This window comes from Trichoderma breve, chromosome 4 (genome assembly GCF_028502605.1).
Source record: "Trichoderma breve strain T069 chromosome 4, whole genome shotgun sequence".
Taxonomy (NCBI): domain Eukaryota; kingdom Fungi; phylum Ascomycota; class Sordariomycetes; order Hypocreales; family Hypocreaceae; genus Trichoderma; species Trichoderma breve.
Genome location: NC_079235.1, coordinates 1,633,895 through 1,654,274, shown reverse-complemented (window position 1 = coordinate 1,654,274; position 20,380 = coordinate 1,633,895). Strand labels below are relative to the sequence as shown.

General features: G+C 52.7%; 5 protein-coding genes across 5 annotated transcripts; 2 read left to right on the top strand and 3 right to left on the bottom strand.

Moving 5' to 3' along the window:
* Positions 1 to 664: 664 nt before the first annotated feature.
* T069G_06799 (transketolase, pyrimidine binding domain-containing protein) lies at positions 665 to 3,846 on the top strand (the record flags this gene model as incomplete). The annotated part of the gene is made up of 2 exons (XM_056174009.1): positions 665 to 3,242; positions 3,302 to 3,846. 2 exons carry the CDS (start codon positions 665 to 667, stop codon positions 3,844 to 3,846), a joined length of 3,123 nt encoding a protein of 1,040 aa, XP_056027588.1.
* Positions 3,847 to 4,023: 177 nt separating this feature from the next.
* On the bottom strand, positions 4,024 to 5,613 carry T069G_06798 (uncharacterized protein; the record flags this gene model as incomplete). Its single annotated transcript, XM_056174008.1, has 2 exons — positions 4,024 to 5,244; positions 5,362 to 5,613. The coding sequence occupies 2 exons, from the start codon at positions 5,611 to 5,613 to the stop codon at positions 4,024 to 4,026; spliced, it is 1,473 nt and encodes a 490-aa protein (XP_056027587.1).
* Positions 5,614 to 6,729: 1,116 nt separating this feature from the next.
* Positions 6,730 to 8,872, bottom strand: T069G_06797 (pal1 cell morphology protein domain-containing protein; the record flags this gene model as incomplete). The annotated part of the gene is made up of 4 exons (XM_056174007.1): positions 6,730 to 7,472; positions 7,540 to 8,002; positions 8,122 to 8,408; positions 8,845 to 8,872. 4 exons carry the CDS (start codon positions 8,870 to 8,872, stop codon positions 6,730 to 6,732), a joined length of 1,521 nt encoding a protein of 506 aa, XP_056027586.1.
* Positions 8,873 to 12,220: 3,348 nt separating this feature from the next.
* Positions 12,221 to 15,686, bottom strand: T069G_06796 (rab-GTPase-TBC domain-containing protein; the record flags this gene model as incomplete). Its single annotated transcript, XM_056174006.1, has 3 exons — positions 12,221 to 15,169; positions 15,261 to 15,294; positions 15,373 to 15,686. 3 exons carry the CDS (start codon positions 15,684 to 15,686, stop codon positions 12,221 to 12,223), a joined length of 3,297 nt encoding a protein of 1,098 aa, XP_056027585.1.
* Positions 15,687 to 18,238: 2,552 nt separating this feature from the next.
* Positions 18,239 to 19,595, top strand: T069G_06795 (protein kinase domain-containing protein; the record flags this gene model as incomplete). The annotated part of the gene is made up of 3 exons (XM_056174005.1): positions 18,239 to 18,416; positions 18,519 to 19,164; positions 19,268 to 19,595. 3 exons carry the CDS (start codon positions 18,239 to 18,241, stop codon positions 19,593 to 19,595), a joined length of 1,152 nt encoding a protein of 383 aa, XP_056027584.1.
* Between the last annotated feature and the right edge of the window lie 785 nt (positions 19,596 to 20,380).

Here is a 20,380-nt window from a genome sequence, read left to right as displayed (position 1 = left end):
CAGTATCGAAATCATCGAAAAGCACACCAACTTCTGTGCCCGTATTACCTCCAACTTGCCACATGCCCTCCCACAGTGTCCTCACCTACATCATCAAGGTGCCCGGGTGACGCTGATGGCCTCCCAACTCCGTACTAGCTGAATGAATGGCCCTGCACGAGACAACTCCCGTACCAGAGCCTGCTTGTGCTCGTCTCAATTACCTAACACGTATGGCGGTCTGCGAATTCTCATTGGAAGAGAAGGCTCTGCTGGGTGGAGCGGCAATTCAGTAGCCATTGTACTGTGCTGTACACGATACACGGACGAGTTAGTACTCGGCAACCCTCTGGCTAGGGGCTCGTTTGTTTGTTCCGGCAAGCCCGATGCGCCCCCCTAACCAGCCACAAGTCACCCGCCCTATTCTCGTTAACCTTGGCTAACAGTTGGCAGGAGCGGTATTATTAGCCCGCTGCCGTCATAGTTTTTCTTTCGCCGCAGGTGACTGCTTGGACTGCGACAGCCCGAAATCCCCAATTCAACTTCTCCCTCGAGCAAATTCTGCCGCCTCCCATCTTCACGACTTACTCCGCCGCTCATTTCGCGATTGCTCAACGGATTGGGTCTGATGCATGCTCACACATAACAATAGACCTCTTTGTTGTTCTTGCTTGAGCTGTTCACCATGTGGAGAAATTCACTGCTGAGGGGTGTCCAGGGCACCCGCCTGGCGACGAGGGCAACGGCAACGAGGCTTACAGCCCTTCGCAAGCCCCTCCCCTTGACGACGAGGCGACTGTACGCCGCGACGACGACGCCCAATGCCACCTACTCGCCCCCCGACCCCAGCGATAACTTCCTGTCGGGAAGCACTGCCAATTATGTCGATGAGATGTACATGCAGTGGAAGCAGGACCCCAAGAGCGTTCACGTCTCATGGCAGGTCTACTTCAAGAACATTGAGAGCGGCGACATGCCCATCTCGCAGGCTTTTCAGCCTCCCCCGAACCTGGTTCCCGGAATGACAGGGGGCGTCCCTCGCCTTGCCGGCGGCCTGACCCTTGAGGACGGCTCCGACGTCACCAACCACTTGAAGGTCCAGCTGCTCGTGCGCGCATATCAAGCTCGTGGACACCACAAGGCTGATATCGACCCCCTTGGCATCCGCAACACCTCTGCAGGCTTTGGTAACATCAAGCCCAAGGAGCTGACGCTCGAGCACTATGGCTTCACCGAGAAGGATCTCGACACCGAGTACACTCTTGGACCTGGTATCTTGCCCAGATTCAAGCGCGAGGGCCGTGATAAAATGACCCTTCGCGAGATCATTGCTGCATGCGAAAAAATCTACTCTGGTTCCTATGGCGTGGAATTCATCCACATCCCCGACCGCGAGAAGTGTGACTGGCTGCGCGAGCGCCTCGAGGTTCCCCAGCCTTTCAAGTACTCCATCGATGAGAAGCGCCGTGTCCTCGATCGATTGATTTGGAGCTCCAGCTTTGAGTCTTTCCTTTCGACTAAATACCCCAACGACAAGCGATTCGGCCTTGAGGGTTGCGAGACCCTGGTCCCCGGTATGAAGGCTTTGATCGACCGCAGTGTCGATTACGGCGTGAAGGACATCGTCATCGGTATGCCTCACCGTGGTAGACTGAACGTTTTGAGCAACGTCGTCCGAAAGCCCAACGAATCCATCTTCAGCGAGTTCGCCGGAACGCTGACTGCTGGAGATGAGGGTTCTGGCGATGTCAAGTACCATTTGGGCATGAACTTTGAGCGACCTACGCCTTCTGGTAAGCGCGTGCAGCTCTCGCTCGTCGCCAACCCATCCCACTTGGAAGCCGAAGACCCCGTTGTCCTCGGTAAGACTCGTGCCATTCAGCACTACAACAACGATGAGAAAGATCACAAGACTGCCATGAGCGTCCTGTTGCACGGTGATGCCGCTTTTGCTGCGCAGGGTATTGTGTATGAATGTCTTGGATTCCACTCTCTGCCTGCTTTCTCTACCGGCGGTACCATTCACCTCGTCGTCAACAACCAGATCGGATTCACTACCGATCCTCGATTTGCCCGATCAACCGCCTACTGCACGGACATCGCTAAGGCTATCGACGCCCCGGTTTTCCACGTCAACGCCGACGATGTCGAGGCCGTTAACTTCGTCTGCCAGCTGGCCGCTGATTGGAGAGCCGAGTTCCAGCACGATGTTGTTATTGACCTGATCTGCTACCGCAAGCACGGCCACAACGAGACGGACCAGCCCTCATTTACCCAGCCTCTCATGTACAAGCGCATCCAGGAGAAGGTTCCTCAGATTGATGTCTACGTCAACAAGCTGCTGCAGGAAGGTACTTTCACTAAGGAAGACATCGAAGAGCACAAGCAGTGGGTGTGGGGTATGCTCGAAGAGAGCTTCTCCAAATCCAAGGACTACCAACCCACATCCAAGGAGTGGACTACATCCGCCTGGAATGGCTTCAAGTCGCCCAAGGAACTCGCTACGGAAATTCTGCCCCACAACGACACCAGTGTCGATCGCAACACCTTGAACCACATTGGTGAAATCATCGGATCAGCTCCTGAAGGCTTCCAGATCCACCGTAACCTGAAGCGAATCTTGTCCAGCCGAACAAAGTCTGTTGTCGAGGGCAAGAACATTGATTTCCCTACCGCTGAGGCTCTGGCTTTTGGTTCTCTCGTTACTGAGGGTTACCATGTGCGAGTTTCTGGTCAGGATGTCGAGCGTGGTACTTTCTCACAGCGCCACGCTGTCTTCCACGACCAAGAAACTGAGGAGACTGAGGAGACTTACACCCCTCTGCAACACATCAGCAAGGACCAAGGAAAGTTTGTCATCTCCAACTCTTCTCTTAGCGAGTTTGGTGCCCTGGGTTTCGAGTACGGTTACTCACTGTCGTCGCCCAATGCTCTTGTCATGTGGGAGGCCCAGTTTGGTGACTTTGCCAACAACGCCCAGTGCATCATCGACCAGTTCATTGCCTCTGGTGAAGTCAAGTGGATGCAGAGAACTGGTTTGGTCATGTCTCTGCCCCACGGATACGATGGCCAGGGCCCCGAGCACTCCTCCGGCCGCCTGGAGCGCTATCTGCAGCTTTGCAACGAAGACCCCCGTGTCTTCCCGTCCGAGGACAAGATTCACCGACAGCACCAGGATTGCAACATGCAGATTGCCTACATGACAACTCCTGCCAACTTGTTCCATGTTTTGCGCCGACAAATGCACCGACAGTTCAGAAAACGTAAGTCTTACCCACATAACCTAGTGCTTTACTCCGTCATAGACTAACACTCCTCTCAGCCCTCATCATCTTCTTCTCAAAGTCACTGCTCCGCCACCCATTGGCGCGATCAAACATTGAGGACTTCACCGGCCCCAACGCTGGATTCCAATGGATCATTCCCGACCCGGAGCACGAGACGGGTGCCATCAAGGCTCCCGAGGAGATTGACCGAGTCATCCTCTGCACAGGTCAAGTGTGGGCCAGCCTGCACAAGTACCGTGCCGAGAACAAGATTGATAACGTGGCCTTCACCCGCATTGAGCAACTGAACCCCTTCCCTTGGCAGCAGCTGAAGGAGAACCTGGACATGTACCCCAATGCCAAGACCATTGTCTGGGCACAAGAGGAGCCTCTCAACGCGGGAGCCTGGAGCTTCACACAGCCGCGTATCGAGACGCTGTTGAACCAGACCCAACACCACGACCGCAAGCACGTCATGTATGCTGGTCGTAACCCCAGCGCCTCTGTGGCAACTGGTTTGAAGAATGTTCACACCAAGGAAGAGCAGGACTTCTTGCAGATGGCATTCAGTGTTACGCAGGACAAACTCAAGGGCGAGTAAATAGACGCGATATATAGTTTATATTAATAAATCTTTAACTGGTCTAGAAGTTATAATATCATTGAAGGTTTTGAAAGCGCCGTGTTTGACCATCCTTTTGCTGTAGTGAAATATGATAATTGAGGCTGGGGTAGAAGGTTATAGGCCAAGTTTAACGGTAGCACATCAATTCATTACTCATTCTTTACCTATCAGCTTCTTACCGTCGGACGCGTTGATAATGCGGCCATTATAAGGGGCCACGACGGTCCAACGTTCCTCCCTTCTCCTTCTAAGACCCCTTTTATCTTCCCACACGCCAATGTCATCCAACAGCACCTCGACGACCGTCAGTGAACGCGGTAAAGACGTCTTACCGGGGCGAGGAGCACGCGTGCAGAGGAGATGCATGTCGAGCAGCTGTGTGAAGACGAGGCCAAAGGTTGGCTTATTGGGCTTATACCCGCCGGCATGTCCATGTCCCGAGGCATCGGAAGCCGGATTGAAAATCGACCGGAGAGTTGGGTCGACGGAAGGTTTCTGGGTGGCTGGTTGGCCTGGCGGCGGGATGTCATGTTCTGGAGAATGGGCTGCTGTTGCTGCTGTTGCTGCTGTAGTTGTTGTTGCAGATGACGCGGCGCCGGAGTCGGTGGAGTTGATGAGCAGTATGAGAGGGTTGGAGGGGAGTGTTCTGGAGAGGCGGCGCAGGCGGGAGGCGAGGAGGCGGAGGGTTGCGTGGGCGACTGAGTTGTCTCGCTGTGTGAAGAAGCTGGTGAGGAGGGAGGAGAAGTGGGTGATAAGGATAATGTCGGGGGTTATCGATGTTGAGTTGCTGTTGTTAGCAGTTGCAGCAGCAGCAGTGTTGGTAATGCTAGATGAATCTTGGTTTGATTTCTCGTCAGAAGTAGCTGCCTCGCTCCCTTGTACTTTATGCGGCGCCTCGGGCTGATGTGGTGTCTCCAAGGGCTGTGATGGAGACAACGCTTCATCTTCATCTTGGCTGTCCTGAATCTCAGCAACGACAGACGGGCTCTGCGACTCATCATCCACCAAGTCTCTAGGAGCATCATCGGCCTTAGCCTGTGTCTTGGTCGTCTTCTCCTCTGTTGGCTGTGCGTTATCCCCTTCCTGTTTGTGCAGGACATGCTCCTCAGCCCTAGGAGCAACGGCATTGTCCAAGTCCGCCAGCACCTCGCACAGTCCATCCATGTCAAAGACGCGTGAAAGCAAGATTCTGTCCAGACACTCTTTCCCCTGTGCCGCAATCTCACCAGGAGCCGTGATGCCTCTTGCCTTGAGCTCAGCCGTGATGCTGTTCTTGAGTAATACGACGATGGTGCTGGGAGGCTTGGGCGTCACAATCTGGACTTTTTGAACCGCTTTGTCTAGGAGAGAACACACCAACACTTGTAGCCCCAGCTGCCATGGCACACATAAATCAGTGTCTTGTAGAGAAGGAAAAATGTGAGAGGTGAACAAGAGTGAATCAAGACTTCCTCTCCACAGGTTCACACACAAAAGACACAGCAAACTCACCGTCACGCCCACACCGTCCTCGTCCTCGGCGCTTATCCCAACAACGCTCCCACGCTCAAATCCTCCTAGGAGCACATATGCATCCAGATCCTCGCATCCGCTTGGACATGGGCCCAAGCTTCGCACAAAGTCCCGACGTCGCTTCTCAGTGCTCGCAAGGGCTGAAGCTGAGACGAGCCTTGGCCGGGAAGGGCCCGGAGCCTGTAGGTTGTGGGTTGGTGAAGGGAGGGTTTGATGGCGTAGTGTTGCCATTTTGCAAGATGATAATGAGTGGTCAGCTTAGTCTTCAATTTGCGTGTGTTTGAGCTTCTCAGATGACCAGTTGTCGTGGTGAGCTCGCTGTGTGGATGGCTGACGCCATTAGCACCGTAAGTCTAGATAGACGCAGAATGGCGATGAGATTGAAGCAATCAGCTCATGATATGGTAATTGCCATTCCCATACTTGTTATAATTAGCTGTGTGGACATATAGCCAAGATGGGATGATTTGCTGTACAGGTGCGTGATGGTGGAGAAGATGAAAGTACGTGAGAGTGGACATGGCAGAAAGAAGTCTGTTACAGTAAGTACACCGACACACAACAACAATCGAACCTGCCACCACAACTGACTGGAGAGATGGCACATTGTAAAATCGGTTCACATCATGATATGTCAAAATAATCTTTTCTCTTCGTAGCAATCTACATCTTTAAATAAGGAAAACCAAGCCCAAATCCCAGGCACCCAGCGTCAGGTCTCTTGAGCAGAAAAAGAGCCAGCATATGGTGAGCGTCTGCCGGCTTCAAGATACTCTATCGAGCCCAGGTCGACGTGATACTCAACCAAAGCTGCTAATTGCTGAGGCTTCCCTCTCGTCTGCGCCTCTGATACCAAAAACAAGCAAACAAACCCCACAACCGGAGGAGAGAAACAGGGAAAGGGGAGATAAAAGGAGAAATACTCCAAAGCTATATGCTTCTCCAATCCCTTCCTTTATTTTTTTCTTCGTTTTGTCCGTGGCAAGGAAAAAATTCAGATGCCACCTAGCTCTGTCATGTATCGCAACAAGGAGAAAATAGAAACAAATAGGAGAATCGACATCTCCCAGAAAAAAAAAAAAAACAATTCCATATATTAAGTACACAGCCCGCTGAGATAAGAAAAAAGAACAAGTCTTCATATGCGGGCCTGATGAATAACCAAGGCTCAACTCTTAAATGGACAGGCACCTTTCTGCCTGAACGTTACTCCTCTAGAGAGAGCACCCCTTTGTCGCTCTCTCATCATCATGCGGATATCATATTTATGGACCATGGAACCAAACATTCGTATCGTCCAGCTACTCTAATACTCACGCCCCTACCAACTGCAATACACAGCCTGCTTTAGGTGGCCATTCCTCCGGCCTCGCCATTCCTGTTGGGTCGCCTTCCTCCCTTCAAACTCTTCATTCGGCCCAGGAGGCCTGATGGTTTAGCAGGAGCCTCGTTGGATGGGGACGGCAATTCGTCTGCGCTCGTTCGTCGTTCCAAGGCACTTCCTGAGCCTCGTCGTGGCATGGGAGGCGGCGAGAGCCTGCCTTCTCGTTCGCGTTCGCGCTCGCGTGGGGGAGGTCTGGGGACGTTGATGCGCTCTTCGCCAAAGTCATCCGAGTCGTAGCGGCCATGGCCAGGCATGGGCCTGTTGCTATAGTCGGGTCGCACCCTCTGCTTGATTCTCTGAGCTACAGACTTCTTCCGCTGCAAGCCGCCTTCGGCCAATTCCTGAGCATGCTCTACTTGTCGGCGAACAATGGCCGATCGCGCAGCCGGCGTTCCCTCGAGGAAAGTTGAAGTGCCCAAACCTTGGCTTTCCTCGCCGTGCACCAAGGCTGCGCGTGCCTGGGGATCAAAAATGAGGGGCTCTCGGGGGTTCTTGCCCTTTCCGCTGGCGGCAAAGTCCTGGAATGCCTCATCCCCACCATGGCCCATGAAGGACGAGTGATCGGGATTTGCATTGAGGGGGCCGGAGCCGCCAAGTGTGTTATTGAGGGAGCCCTCGGGGAATGCTGACATCGGAGACAGCTTTTTGCTGTTCTGACGGTTCCGATGAGGGTTCAGAGCATCAAAAGGTCCATCGTGGTGGAATACTGGGAAGACAAGGTCAGAATACAGCACAGCCATGAGTAATAGTCAAGGGGGGAAGGGTGTACGAACAGCCTGTTCCGTAAATGCTGGTGGCATCCAACTGATCGATAATATCCATCTTACGGCTGGGACGTGTTGATTTGCTCTTGCTATGCTGGCGGCGTCTGGCCTCAATGATCCTCTTTTCCTCAGCTGTAAGAGTCTTGGAATCAAAGTCCATGACGGACGAGTCGGAGTTGCGCCTTGGGCGTCGCTGCACCGGCTTACGAGGCGGCGAATCATCCAAAAGGCTGGGCCGGGTCGTCGGCTTTGGCGCTGGCGCCTTTGATCCTGGGGGAGGCGGCTTGCGGGCTCTCAGTTGTTCTTCCTGGGAACGAGTAGGACGGTGCTTCTCAGCAGCTCGTCCGGATGCCGTGCTCTCACTTTCACGGCGAGGAGGGACGGGTCGGTCTGTAGGGCGCTTCTGCAGCAGGGTTGAATCAACGGGCTGCTTGACTGAAAACGCGGGAGAGTCGTCAAGCGTCAGAGATCCCTATAATAAAAAGGCAAACGGCCAACGGTCAGCGCTTGGTCTGCTAGAGAGTCTCCCAAGTCCATCCCCTCTCCTGTCTGGGGCCATGGACGAGCCACAAAGGCTACGGAGAAACGCACAAAGATATCCTCAGCAGTGAGGGACTGAGTTTTGACGGCGGCAGCCACATCGGCGGGCCGTGGAGCGAGCGGCTGGTCCAGGAACGGGTTCCGCGACAGAGGGCGCGAGGACGGCATCGGGTCGTCGAAGGGGGATGTAGGCGTCGTGGGAAAGGAAGTGTTGAGGTGACTTGGAGAGGTAGCGCGAAAGTTGCGGAAGGGATTGTTGGAGGCCAGGCTGTCGGCATTGTTATCAATGCTGTTGCCATTGAAGGACAGGCTGGGCGCCTGGCCCGTGGGTTGCTGCCCTATAGGAGTCATCAGCTGGAGTCAACGGACAAGTGCAGGCCAGATAGGCGAGTGATGGGCAAACATGAAACAAGACGGCATCCCGTCTCGTCTACATGACACAGGCAGGAGGGTCGAATGGCGAGATGCTCTGGCTTGGCAGCTTGGATCTTGGATGCCTTGGATGCGCCGCCCAGGTCCGCTTTGGCCCCCCTTGATCTGTTTCGACCCGATGATGAGAGGCTTCATGCAGACGGTATCTGCCCCTTTGCGCGTCTTTGCCGCCGGCCACTTTGGCCACTTTGGCCATCGCAGCGCGGTCGGCAACGCGGCACTGGGGCGAGGTCGAACGAGAGCCAAACAAACAAGATGGAAGCCCCCATGGAAATCAAACGGGATTCTCGACGTCACGACCACGCAATCAGGGCTGGAGATTGGGGATTGGAGGGCGCTTACCGGCGAAGTAAGAGCTGTTGGCGGCCATGATGGCTATCAATTGACAGTGTCCAAAGGGGTCTTGAGCCGGTTGACTCGCGACACAGGGGAATATAGCAGGTTAAATTCCTTGGTGCAAGGCTGGGCCTAGCGTCACTCCAAGCCGAAGCAAAGCAGCAGCTAATAGCATCTACCCAATAGCGGTATTATGGCCTGTAACGAGTAATTCGACCAGGCGCGAATGCTTGATTTGATGGAGGTGAGGGAGAGCGAGCGAGAGTGCGCAAATGCAAATCACTGGAGGGGGACGAAATGGATGGATGGATCTGTAGGTACGAAGTAGTCGGTTGGCGGGCAACTGACGGGCTGTCGAAACGCAGCAACAGTGCACTCACTGGGACTGGCTGCTTGCTAGTCGAGGTTAGCAGGTGGTTCCCCCCGGAGTTGTTGGAGTATGTAGGAGAAATGATGAGCTGCACAGTCCCGCGCTCCGCAGCCAAGGGACACTCCACACTGTGCCAATACCACACCAACTTAGATGTCTGGTCGCTCCCAGATCCAGAAAAGGGGGTCTCGTGGGTTGAGCTGCGAATGGGCGATCAACACACCCAGACGCAAGCGGCCAAAGAGATGCTGCGACTAGACGAGGGGCTTTTGCACGGATGCAGCAATGCCTGCATCATAGACATGGAGTTTGTGAAAGAAATCAAGGAATACGCCGTATTCTGTACGAGTACAGTGCCAAAGCCAAGGTACCTTACCCTCGTACTATCACTAATACTACCTCCATAGCAAAAAGCCAGAGATTCAATTTGATGCTAATCTAATGCCGCGATGCTCAAAGCGTTCGGCATGTTCCCCCCTTTTACTCGAGATTATCGCTTGAGAAGTGGTGGACCCTGGGATTATTGACCCCCGAACAAGGCCCAAAGCAGCAAGGACTCAGTGCCGGAGCTGTGCCAAAGTTGAAATGTTGACTTGCAGACGACGGGCTAAAGCTCAAGAGTGCTAGAGCGTCTTTCCGCATGAGGCAGCTGGCCGCTATCGATGCATCGGTTCGCACAAGTTTGGGAGATCCCAGGTCTTGTGGACCTTGGACCTTGGACCCTGACATTGACCTTGGCAGTATGAGATCCAATGCCTTACAGGAGTACTCGTACAGTATGTATCGTACAGGTCCCAATACAAGGATAAGATGCGAAATGCAACCCTCTGGACAATGAGATTTGATGAGATTCACTGAGATTAGATGTCCAGCCAAAGAAATGCCAGATGCCGCCCAGGAATGCTTCAAAGCGAAACCAGGAGCCACAAAAACAAGGGCGGCAAAAGCGCAAAAGCGGCCGCCCCATACGGAGTCTGTCTGGTACCTGGTACGAGCTTCTCATACAGGCACAAGGCACAGGCACAGGCACGCACAGTGGAGGGGACATGACGGCGACCTGAAACAAGAGCGTATCACGCTGCCACTTGCAGGTACCCCGTACTTTTGTGCCTGAGGACAAAGAGCGTGCATGGCCCCAGTTGATTCCTGTCCACTGCACTTGATGCCGTACTTGTGACTTCATGTTGTTGCTCGATGCCCTCCCAGTGCGAGCTTCGAGACTCCAGCAAGCTCTTTTCATGCCTATTTAGGAGAGTGTAGAAGCTTCAAGTTATTTGATATTATTGCTACCTAGACAATCCCCCCCCGCAACCATATTTCGTCCAGTTGCTCCGAGGTGCAGCGCCGTGTCGATTTAGCCACATTACTATAAATCAATAGCCGCCTATAACCAATATAACCTCAATGCTTCGTACTAGTACATACGCATGCATTGCTCTGTGAATTCGAGTAATTTCAAGAGAACAAAGACCTTTTCAGTCCCCAAGTAACAAAGCGTACAATGACAAGCAATCAACTGCTCATACCTCCTCAACCACCCCGGCCAATCAATCATGCAACCCCCTCCAAACAAAATTAGCCTTTCAACAAAATCAAAACATCGCCTCACTTCGCATCTCAATCCTCATCAGCGGAGGGAAATGAGAGATCAATGCCCCTCCCCCCGAGATCCCGCTTTGTTTTCTTTTCTTCCTTTGATAGGTAGGGAAATGAACGAAAAATGCAATCCACTCGAATCTATTTGCTGCCTCTTTGGCTTTGCGTTGCCACTTAGAAACAAAGGCAGGGGGAGGGGTTCGCCTCCGCCGCTAGATTCCATTGTTTAATGACGACGATCCTTGCTCCTGAGAGGGGGGATACCGGACGCTTAATCGTCGGCATGAGATGCCGTAAATAGCCCATCAAAGAAAAAAAAAACTCTGCAAAGAATGGCTGATAAGAGAGACAGGCCCTGAAACAATTGGGCGTTGCCATGAGGAGGCGAGTGGTCTCATGCCATACCGCACGGATCAAGACCCTTACTCCTAGATACAACTTCAAGCATGTGGCAATCAGTTTCAGTCGGGTGTTTTTTGGGGCCATGGATCCAAAATTACACGTAAATAGCACTGCTAGGCTAGATTCAATCCCGTAGACTCTGCTCCGTATTTTTGTCCAAATTGCCCCATTGCCGATTACGACCAGGCCGAACCCGGAATCCCCAATATCGACCTGCCGGCTAGTATTCGCGACTGGCATTAACTCGCATTAGGGCCCCAACAACCGCATGTCTTCCTCGGCTTTGTTTACATGTATTTTAACTGGAGGGTACGGAGTACATACGTGGAAGCCAATACTTGGATAGAATCGCAAACTCCTTCCATCGTTAACATGGAGACAAATAAATTGAAAGCATGGAAAGACGTAACTTAAACGACACATAGATTCAATTTGTTCTTGATACATGGCAGCTATTCCCCGGATGATTGGTCGGATAAATTACATGTAAAACATCCTCTCAAGATATCATTGATTGTATAGTCAAGCTGTACATGGGGTATTCATGAAACCTATACATGTACATTGACAGCTCTCCTGGTTGGACTACACGGACATATGTAAGAGATATAGCATACAATGAAATATAATTTTTATGTATTTATCTCGTGTCTAGACAAAATCCCGCGCCAGACCATGCATGTCCATATTCTTCAACACGCATGGAAGACACAGAGAGAAAACAATCGTCCAGTCAAGTCATGACAGATCAAACCAATTCCATGCCTCCTACTCTATCCTCTTCTGACAATGTATATACACGTGCTTCCCATCTTATCCCAACCGACAGCGTGAAAGGGAAAAAAAGGAATGAGAAATGTAGAAAGGGAAAAGGAAAATAAAAGAGAAAAGTAGAGGAGAGGCGAAAGCTCGTAATGTGCATTTTCGAATCCGGTACTTTCATTTCCCATCAAAGAGATCAAATTACCTGACATAACTTGTGACATTCATCTCCATCCCCTTCCAGCTATCCGATTACCCTTCAAATTCTACGACTCCCGGCCCCCCTGTAGTCGACGAGCTGTTTGCTCGGCGCCGTCCAGCTGCCGTGTCAACCTCTAATAAGTTGTGATCGTGTCCCGGTTCTTTCGTAGGCACCGCCGACCCGGCTTCCGCGTCTGCTCCATCTAAAAGATCACGGTCTGTGCTCATGACTGATCGGCGTTCAACGTCTGTGCTGGCGCCTCCTGTTCCCCTCCTTACACCAATCGCAACCCCGACGTCATCATCGTCCTCCTCATCCTCCTCCGTCCGCTGGCTGGGTAGGGCGTTCTTTTCAAGCTCCCTTTGAGCCTCCTCCATCCGCCTTCGCACCTCGCTTGCCACGCGCATTCCGTCGGTAACAATATTATCCAAAACGCCGCGCAGGCCACGGCCGCCTCCAATGGGTCCGGCTTGGGTCTGCGATTGTGATCGCGTGTTAAAGCCCAGGTTGGAGAATGTCGTAAGCGAAGGGGCATACGAGAAGCTACTGGGAGTCTGAAGGCCCTCAATGATGTGGAGCGATGCTGGGAAGGAGCACTCAAAGAATTGTTCGAGAAGCTCGTCGGCCAGCACAACCATTCGGAAAGTCGGCAAAGTGATGTGAAGGGGATGAGCTGGGTCGAGCGCCGCGTTAGCCGCTTCCGCCTTGGCCTTTGATACACGCCGACGAGATTCGTTGTCAACGCCGTCGCTCTGGTCGTTCGGACTTAATAAATCGACGGGCTTCTTGGCTTTCGTGGGAGTGGCCGTCGGTGAATCAAGCGCCAAGAGATCTTCCTCTTCTTCACTGTCATCATCGTCCCCAATGGCAAAGGCGCTTGGGTCAACCATTTCGTCGTTTGACCCGAATGAGTCGAAGCCGGTGCTATCTTGGTTCTTTGGGTGATCAGGGTCGGCGTACTCGAAACATCGCCTGATGAACGCACTGACACTGCCCAAAAACCGCTCCGCGTTGGATATTTCGGGAGGTAGGCTGCTCTGTGAGTCGCTGGCGCTCATCCCGTCGCCGTTCAATCCTACGGTTGAAGCTCCAGGGGTCAACGTTCCCTCCAGGCCGCGACGAGACAAGAAGAGCAGGGCTTCGGATATACGCAAAATGCCCTCTCGATCTACCCTGCCATCATTGTCGTCATCATACAGCTCGAAGAAATATGTGATTGTGCCCATGATATCCCTTTTGCCTTTAATTCTGGCCAGGCCAGTTACCACATTTTGGAGGGTCAAGGCTGATGTGCCGTCGACATCCCACTTGTTGAAGATGCGTCGTAGGAACTCATGTTCCGCAGGCTCCGGTCCGTTACCCCACGGTGACATTGCATCGGGCGTCCTCCTGTTGTTGTACAGCCTGGCTTCGTTCGCTTGGGAGTCTGAGATGGCCCATTTGGACATGCCGGCCAAGAACTCGCGGAAGGCATCGTAGTCCATTAGACTAGTGCTTGGGCCAAGTCCGACGCGGCCCTTTTCGACTTCGTTAGGGGCAGCCGAGGGGAAGGCATCAGAGCCTCGTAGTCTGCTACTCTTTGCCTGGCGCTGCAGCTCTTCTTGAATCATTCGATCTCGTTGCTGTCGCTCGTAGAGGACATTGTAAAATCGATCATACAAGGAGCCCAGCTCTTCGGGGCTCAGCAACTTGCTGTCAGGCCCCAGGTTGCGAATGGCCGTTCTCTTGGCGAAGCTCTCGATGTTGCTCAAAACCGCATCCTTGTTCTTGAGCCGAAGCTCTGTGATGCTGCTATGAGTGACTCCGGCAAACTCCTTGAAGGCCACAACCATGAGCTCCTGAAACCTCGTCACCGCCCTCAGTTTGGGGTTTTCTGATTTTGGATGTGCAGATTCGTCAAGTCTGGCAAAATATGATTTGAGGACGGATATGAAAGCACCGTCATCGGCCGCATCCAGCAACTCCTCGCCATTTATGCGAAGGATCGCAAGACCAACTTGGAACAGTACCTTGGGGCCCTCGACAAAAAAGACGTCCAACACACGGAAAGCAAACACCAGGGGCATTGAATTAATATACAGAGAAAGGAACCAAGGCAGCGATACAACGGACAGCTGAACGTCGCTCTTAACGAGATGCTCCCACAGAATGGGCATGGTCTTTTCAACAAGAGACTCAAAAACTTTTTGATCCAAGAGGGTGCCGTACATGGTAGTGGAATAATAGCCTGGGACCAGACGATCGCACAGGGCGGAGAGAAGGAAGAAGGCCTGCGGCTCGGACATGTAAATGAGCAGTGCCGCCACGACAATATTCATAGCCTGACAGTAGCCCACATCTGGATTGACCCAACTGTAGGCTGTGAGAACGCGGCGGAGCCTGCCAATACCCTCCTCGCTCTGAAAACCGGGGTATTCGGGTAAACTGCGATTGAGATCCTTTTCAATCTCATCAATGGCAAGCGATTCTTGACCTTTAAACTTGGCCAGAGTATCACTGTATAATGTCGGGTTTTCTAGCCGGAGATATAAAGAACCAGAGGTCACCTCCCATATCTCGCCTCGTAGGCGGTTAGGGAGACCAACACGGATGAGCTTGTGAAAGGTGGGCTGGCGGATCAGCATCATGTTTCGGCCGTTGTCGCGAAGATACTCGGCCCAGAGCCTCATCTTGGCCCTGTCACGGAGCTTCTTTGGGTCTCCAGGGTACCGGAAAGCCATGCCTAAACCCGCATCGGGCGGAGACACGTTCGCCCTGTCGTCGGTGCGCAAGAGATGCTCAGAGTAGCACTCGGCCACCACCTTGCGCAGCTTGCCCACGTTGCCCACTCCGGCTCTAAGACCTCGTTTTAGGCCATCGCAGAACCTCTCACAAGCTTGCCGGGTGCCCGCCAGATGGATTGTAATTCGTTGTTCTCGAACATCCTTGTTGCCATTGCTATCCTTTGGTTTTGCGACGTCTGCCAATAGGCCATTCCAGGTAGTGATTGCGAGAGCAAACTGTAGACATGTGCTGGTCAGCCGTAGAGCTTTACTAGAGGAGATTTTGAAAGGAGGGAGATGATGCTATCATCCAATCGACTGCACATACCTGAAAGTTTTGGCTATTCAGTCTCTCCACTCGCCTGACGGCACAAAGGGGGAATGTGAAGCCACTTCCGCTTGGGCCGCTGCCATTGGTTTGGCCGGTAAAGGCAGAAGACGTCGATGTGCTCGCCGATTGCGTAAAGCTCGTGGGGGTTGTCGAGAAGCAAAGGTAGGCCTCTGAAAGGTGTAGCTTTCCAGCGTAGTGCCAACCCCTGTCGTGGTCCGGATCGCCGCGCGTAGTGTTTGAGGGCGGGATGGTCAACTCGGCATTGATCTCATATAGGGGCGTCTGGGAGGATGGGAGGCGGAACTGGCTCTGGAAGAGGGAGGCTTTGGAGGGATTGCGATCCGAGTTGGAGAGGTTCAGTCCCTGGGTGGGATCGATGAGCTGCTGGGCCCTCTGGACAATGTTGGACAGGTTGGAAAACATGGTGTCGAGGACGTTCAAGGACGCATGACGGTGTTATGAGAGAGGCGATGGCACCAGCCCACGCGACCGCAGAGAGACTGCCGGCCGTCGGATGGCTGAATGAGCCGCTGGGTTGCTCCGTTTGCTGGCGTCGGGCTGCCGGGATTGGGCCGTTGCGAGAGAGGGGGAGCAGGGCAGGATGCTGCGACAGAGGCCAGAGACGTAGCAGAAGGGCGGCAGAAAGCGGGCAGGGCGAGCAAGATGGTGGCGATGCGCGAGAGCTGGGGGATGATGCCGGCGATGGGAGCTTCGAGGGGGAATTGTGGTGGTGAGGGCAGTTCTGTCGGGAGTCCAGTGACAGCAGCGGTCCAGGCTGCAGCTGTCTGCTGTTAGCGGCCGTTTGGCGGGGCTCAAGGAACCCTGTGCTGAGGTATTCAGCCCGGTCCCCCTCAAGGCCCCCTCGCCAACCAGCGAGTCTGCCTTAGCTGCAGGGCTGCAGTTCCACGGCCAACCACTGCGTTGCATTCCCCGGGCGGCACTGGTGCACGCTGTAGCACCGTCGAGTGCCTGGAATGCACTAGCAGGTCCGCTGATCCCGCGCAACAACAGGGGGGCCGAACGTGCCCATCTCGGCACCTGGGCGCTGCTCGTACTCTAAAATTCAATTCCGCCGTGCAGCGACGAGAGACGTCAGCAAAGAAGGGGCCAGGCCAGGCCAGGCCAGGGGGGGGGGGGGGGGGGGGGGGGGGGAATTTGGTGAGATCTAATGCTGCCTCGAACTCAGTTGAGTGGCTACGTGTGAGTTCTTTGGAGCTCTTACTTAGGTAGGTAGGTAGTTGATAACATAGACTTCAAGGTTGTGTGAGTAATGCCGTGCTATGCTGTTCTATTTTTGCTTCCCTGTTCATTCTCGTACGTGTGTGAGAAGCTGTTTTAAGTTGATGTCTGGCAACAACCTGAAGCCAAATAGTCCCCTGTCCTCGGCGCCGGGTTCAGGGTCTAGATCCTACGGCTAGTATTGTCAGAGATGGAGAAGTAATCAATGGACTATTGAGTCACCGGCGAGATCGAATACAACGTCCCATGAACCGTGTTGAGCATTAATTACATCGTATCTTAACCTTTTCTTCTACTGTCTGATATCGACACACACTCTGCAAATCTATCATTGGCCGCTGAAGCCGTGAGCACTTGGCGATTGACAAGCCGCATCTCCATAAAATGGCTGCCGTGTCGTCTTTCATTGGCTCTGGGCCACTGCACCTGAAAGAGGGCACGGTAGCATCACTAATCTCGTGTCCCTGTCAAATCAAATGCGGTTTGATTGATGACTTACATATTTGACGGATTGCATGCATGGCCCAACCCAAGGATGGACATTGTGACGGCAGCTGATCCGGGGCCAACGGATGTAAATCCAAGTCTACGGATGCGATGCCTTTCACTTCACTATACTTGAGGCTGCCAAGGTATTGACTGACGCGATGAGGAAAAACCCTCAATGTTCTAGGTCTAGGTATTGACTCGTATTAAACGTGTAACCCACCAATGTGACAGGTCCTGTCAATATGTCCCGATACTAGACACGGAGCATTCGCCGTTCCGAGATGCTCTACCAAATATCTACCTGCTGTGCAAAGGCACCAATACAGCATTGAAGAGTCTTCTATAACAAGTATTTGCTGCACCCAGAGTACCAAGGACGCTATCTCTCTTGAATCGATTCCATCCCAACAAGAAAAGAAACACAAAGAGCTAGTCTACCGTCGAGATCAAATTTTGCCCTCTCGCGATGCTAGCCGGTAGCGCAGACGTAGCGTGCCCCTTGGTGTATCGACACCGGCTGCTAGGGCCCCTCTAGCCTGTCGCTTGTTGCGTCATAACCGCCCCTCGCCGGATCCCCACGATGAAATGGATGCTGCTTGTGCTTGCACTAGTTTTAGTAGATATTCAATCAGCCTCAGCCTCTGCCATCTTTTTCTGCTTCTGCCTCAAGTTTCCGCCTCATTGTTTTTCTGCCTCTTTGCGTCTCACCGTGTGCTCACCCTACGATAAACCGGACGTCCAGAGGCTTCAGTTCATAACAAGACACAAGGCAAAGCGAAGCCAACGACGTGCTCTTGTTCCAAGCCCCAGCTGTAGCAGGGAAACAGAAGCAAACAGGGACAAGAGAAAGCCGAACAAGAGAGAAAAAAAAAAAAGATATCCGTCAGTCAGCGCCAAGTCCAACGGGCCAACCGGTCCTATCGATCCTACCCGCCATCCTCCGGATTCCTTTCGCCAGTTCCTCCGCTGCCTCTCCCGCCATGCTTCGATTGATGCTATAGCCCGACATCTGCCTCCGATCCTTGCGCTTTTTCCTTTGTGTCGCCTTCCACAAGTCGCATCCCATCTTTTGCATGCGCAAATCTTTCCCTCGCCCTCCGTCTCTCCGTCTCTTGCCATCACGTTCGTTCACGAGGCCATGGACCTCCCTTGAACCTCATCCGCCAACCAACTCACCAGCCAATTCATCGCTAGAAGCACGCTTACGGCCGACTTCGTAACCATTGTGCAAGCCCAAGGCCTCGCGGATGGCGGCCACGGTTGCTGAGACGCAGCCGGCGACCACTGCGCTATCGGCTGGCATGGCATCGCCTCATCAACGCCATGCCGGCAGCGCTCTCTCTACCGATTCCGCACCCCAACCTCTACCACCTACTCGCAGCTTCAAGCTGTCTGATTTCAAGCGGGTGCGGACTCTGGGCACGGGTTCGTGTACACCTTCTTCAATCCACCATTGTGCTTATCCAGCAGCAAGGCTTGAATCGCAATAACCAGGTTTTACTAAATAATCAATCTTTTCTTATATAGGCACATTTGCTCGAGTATGTCTGGTTCGCCCTGCCAGCGCCACCCAACCTCTGGAGGAAGAAAAGAACCCTGAAGTATACGCCCTCAAGATCCTCAAGAAGACGGAGGTAATTAAGCTGAAGCAAATCGACCACGTGCGTAACGAGCGAGCCATACTGGCAGACGTGGCAGGCTACCCCTTCATCACCAATCTACTAGGCTCATTTTCCGACAACGAGTCATTATACATGCTCCTCGACTACGTCCCCGGCGGCGAGCTCTTCAGCTATCTACGGAAGTACCGCCGGTTCGACGAGCAGGTTGCGCGCTTCTACGCCGCCGAGATTGTTCTTGTATTGGAGTTTTTACATGAGCGGCAGGGTGGTGTGGCCTACCGAGACCTCAAGCCGGAAAACCTCTTACTAGACCAAGAAGGACACATCAAACTCGTTGACTTTGGATTCGCGAAACGGCTGGGCTATAAAGACGACAGGCCGGTCGAGACTTACACACTTTGCGGTACGCCCGAGTACCTTGCGCCGGAGGTCATTCATAACAAGGGCCACACGACAGCGGTGGACTGGTGGGCGCTGGGCATTCTAATATACGAGTTTCTGACGGGCTACCCTCCGTTCTGGCATCAGAATCCTATTGAGATTTACAAGCAGTAAGTTTTTGGGCGTTTGCGCTTCTTTCGAGCTCCCTCCTGTTGCACATTACTACTACTCACCCTTTTTTCTTGTTATAATTGCTGACCCCGTGCCACCAAGAATCGTTGAGAAGCCCGTCATATTCCCACAAGAGCCAACCATATCAGATGAGGCCCAAGACATCATCAAGTCCTTCTGCACAATCGACCGCTCCAGGCGCCTCGGCAACATCAGCGGCGGCGCCGGCCGCGTCAAGGCCCACCCCTTCTTCAACGGAGTCAACTGGGACGACATGCTCAGCCGTCGGCACCGCGGCCCGATTATCCCTCCCCTTCGATATCCCGGCGACGACCAGTGTTTCGACCAGTACCCCGAGGAAGACGGGACGCGCATCCCTTACACCGCCGACATGGCCAATAGATACGACCGCTACTTTGAAGATTTTTGAGAACAAAAAACGAAAAATTACTACTTACCCACTATAAGCTTGCATAATCTCGTTTTTTGTTTATTCTTTTTTGGCTTTTTGTGGTTTCCGAAGGCGCTGGTCTACATTTACTTGGCAAAAGAGAGTGGGTGGGTTTAATAGGTAATTACTGCTGCTTTTCCTTCAAGGTTTTATGATGTGTCACCACTCGCCGGTAAATGATTTGATTGCTATTATTCCCAAATGTTATTGCCATGATTGTTTTTGGGCTGCGGCGCATACTCCGTTTTAGGAGAGGACCTTTGAAAGAGATAAGAGAAAATCGATGTTTGCTTGGAAGACGTAGCGGATAACGACGTTTTTTCACAAGTACATGGTTATTTAATGAAATAAGAAAATGGGGAATCCAAAAAAAGAAAAGAAAAAAAAAAAAAAGAGAGGGAGATTAGGAGGAGATGAGCCTCTTAGGAACCAAATCAATCTGTGTTGTATAGTCTCACAGCATACTATAGGGGGAAGAATACTATTAATATGCACCCTAAGCGTGATGAAACGACATCTTTCAAAACTGTGTATGTATATACATGTATATATTACCAAGTTATCTACCTTAGCCGAATTGCCAGACCGATAATGATGAATCGTTGTACAGAGCGAACTGCATCAAACACTTCTAACACATGCTCCAACCCAATCCTCAACCACCATAATAAAACCAAGACAGATAAAGATGATGAAAAGAAATCACACAACGCCAGCCCCGCCCTGCAGCCCTCCAACTGCACTGCCGCGTTTAAACAACTCCC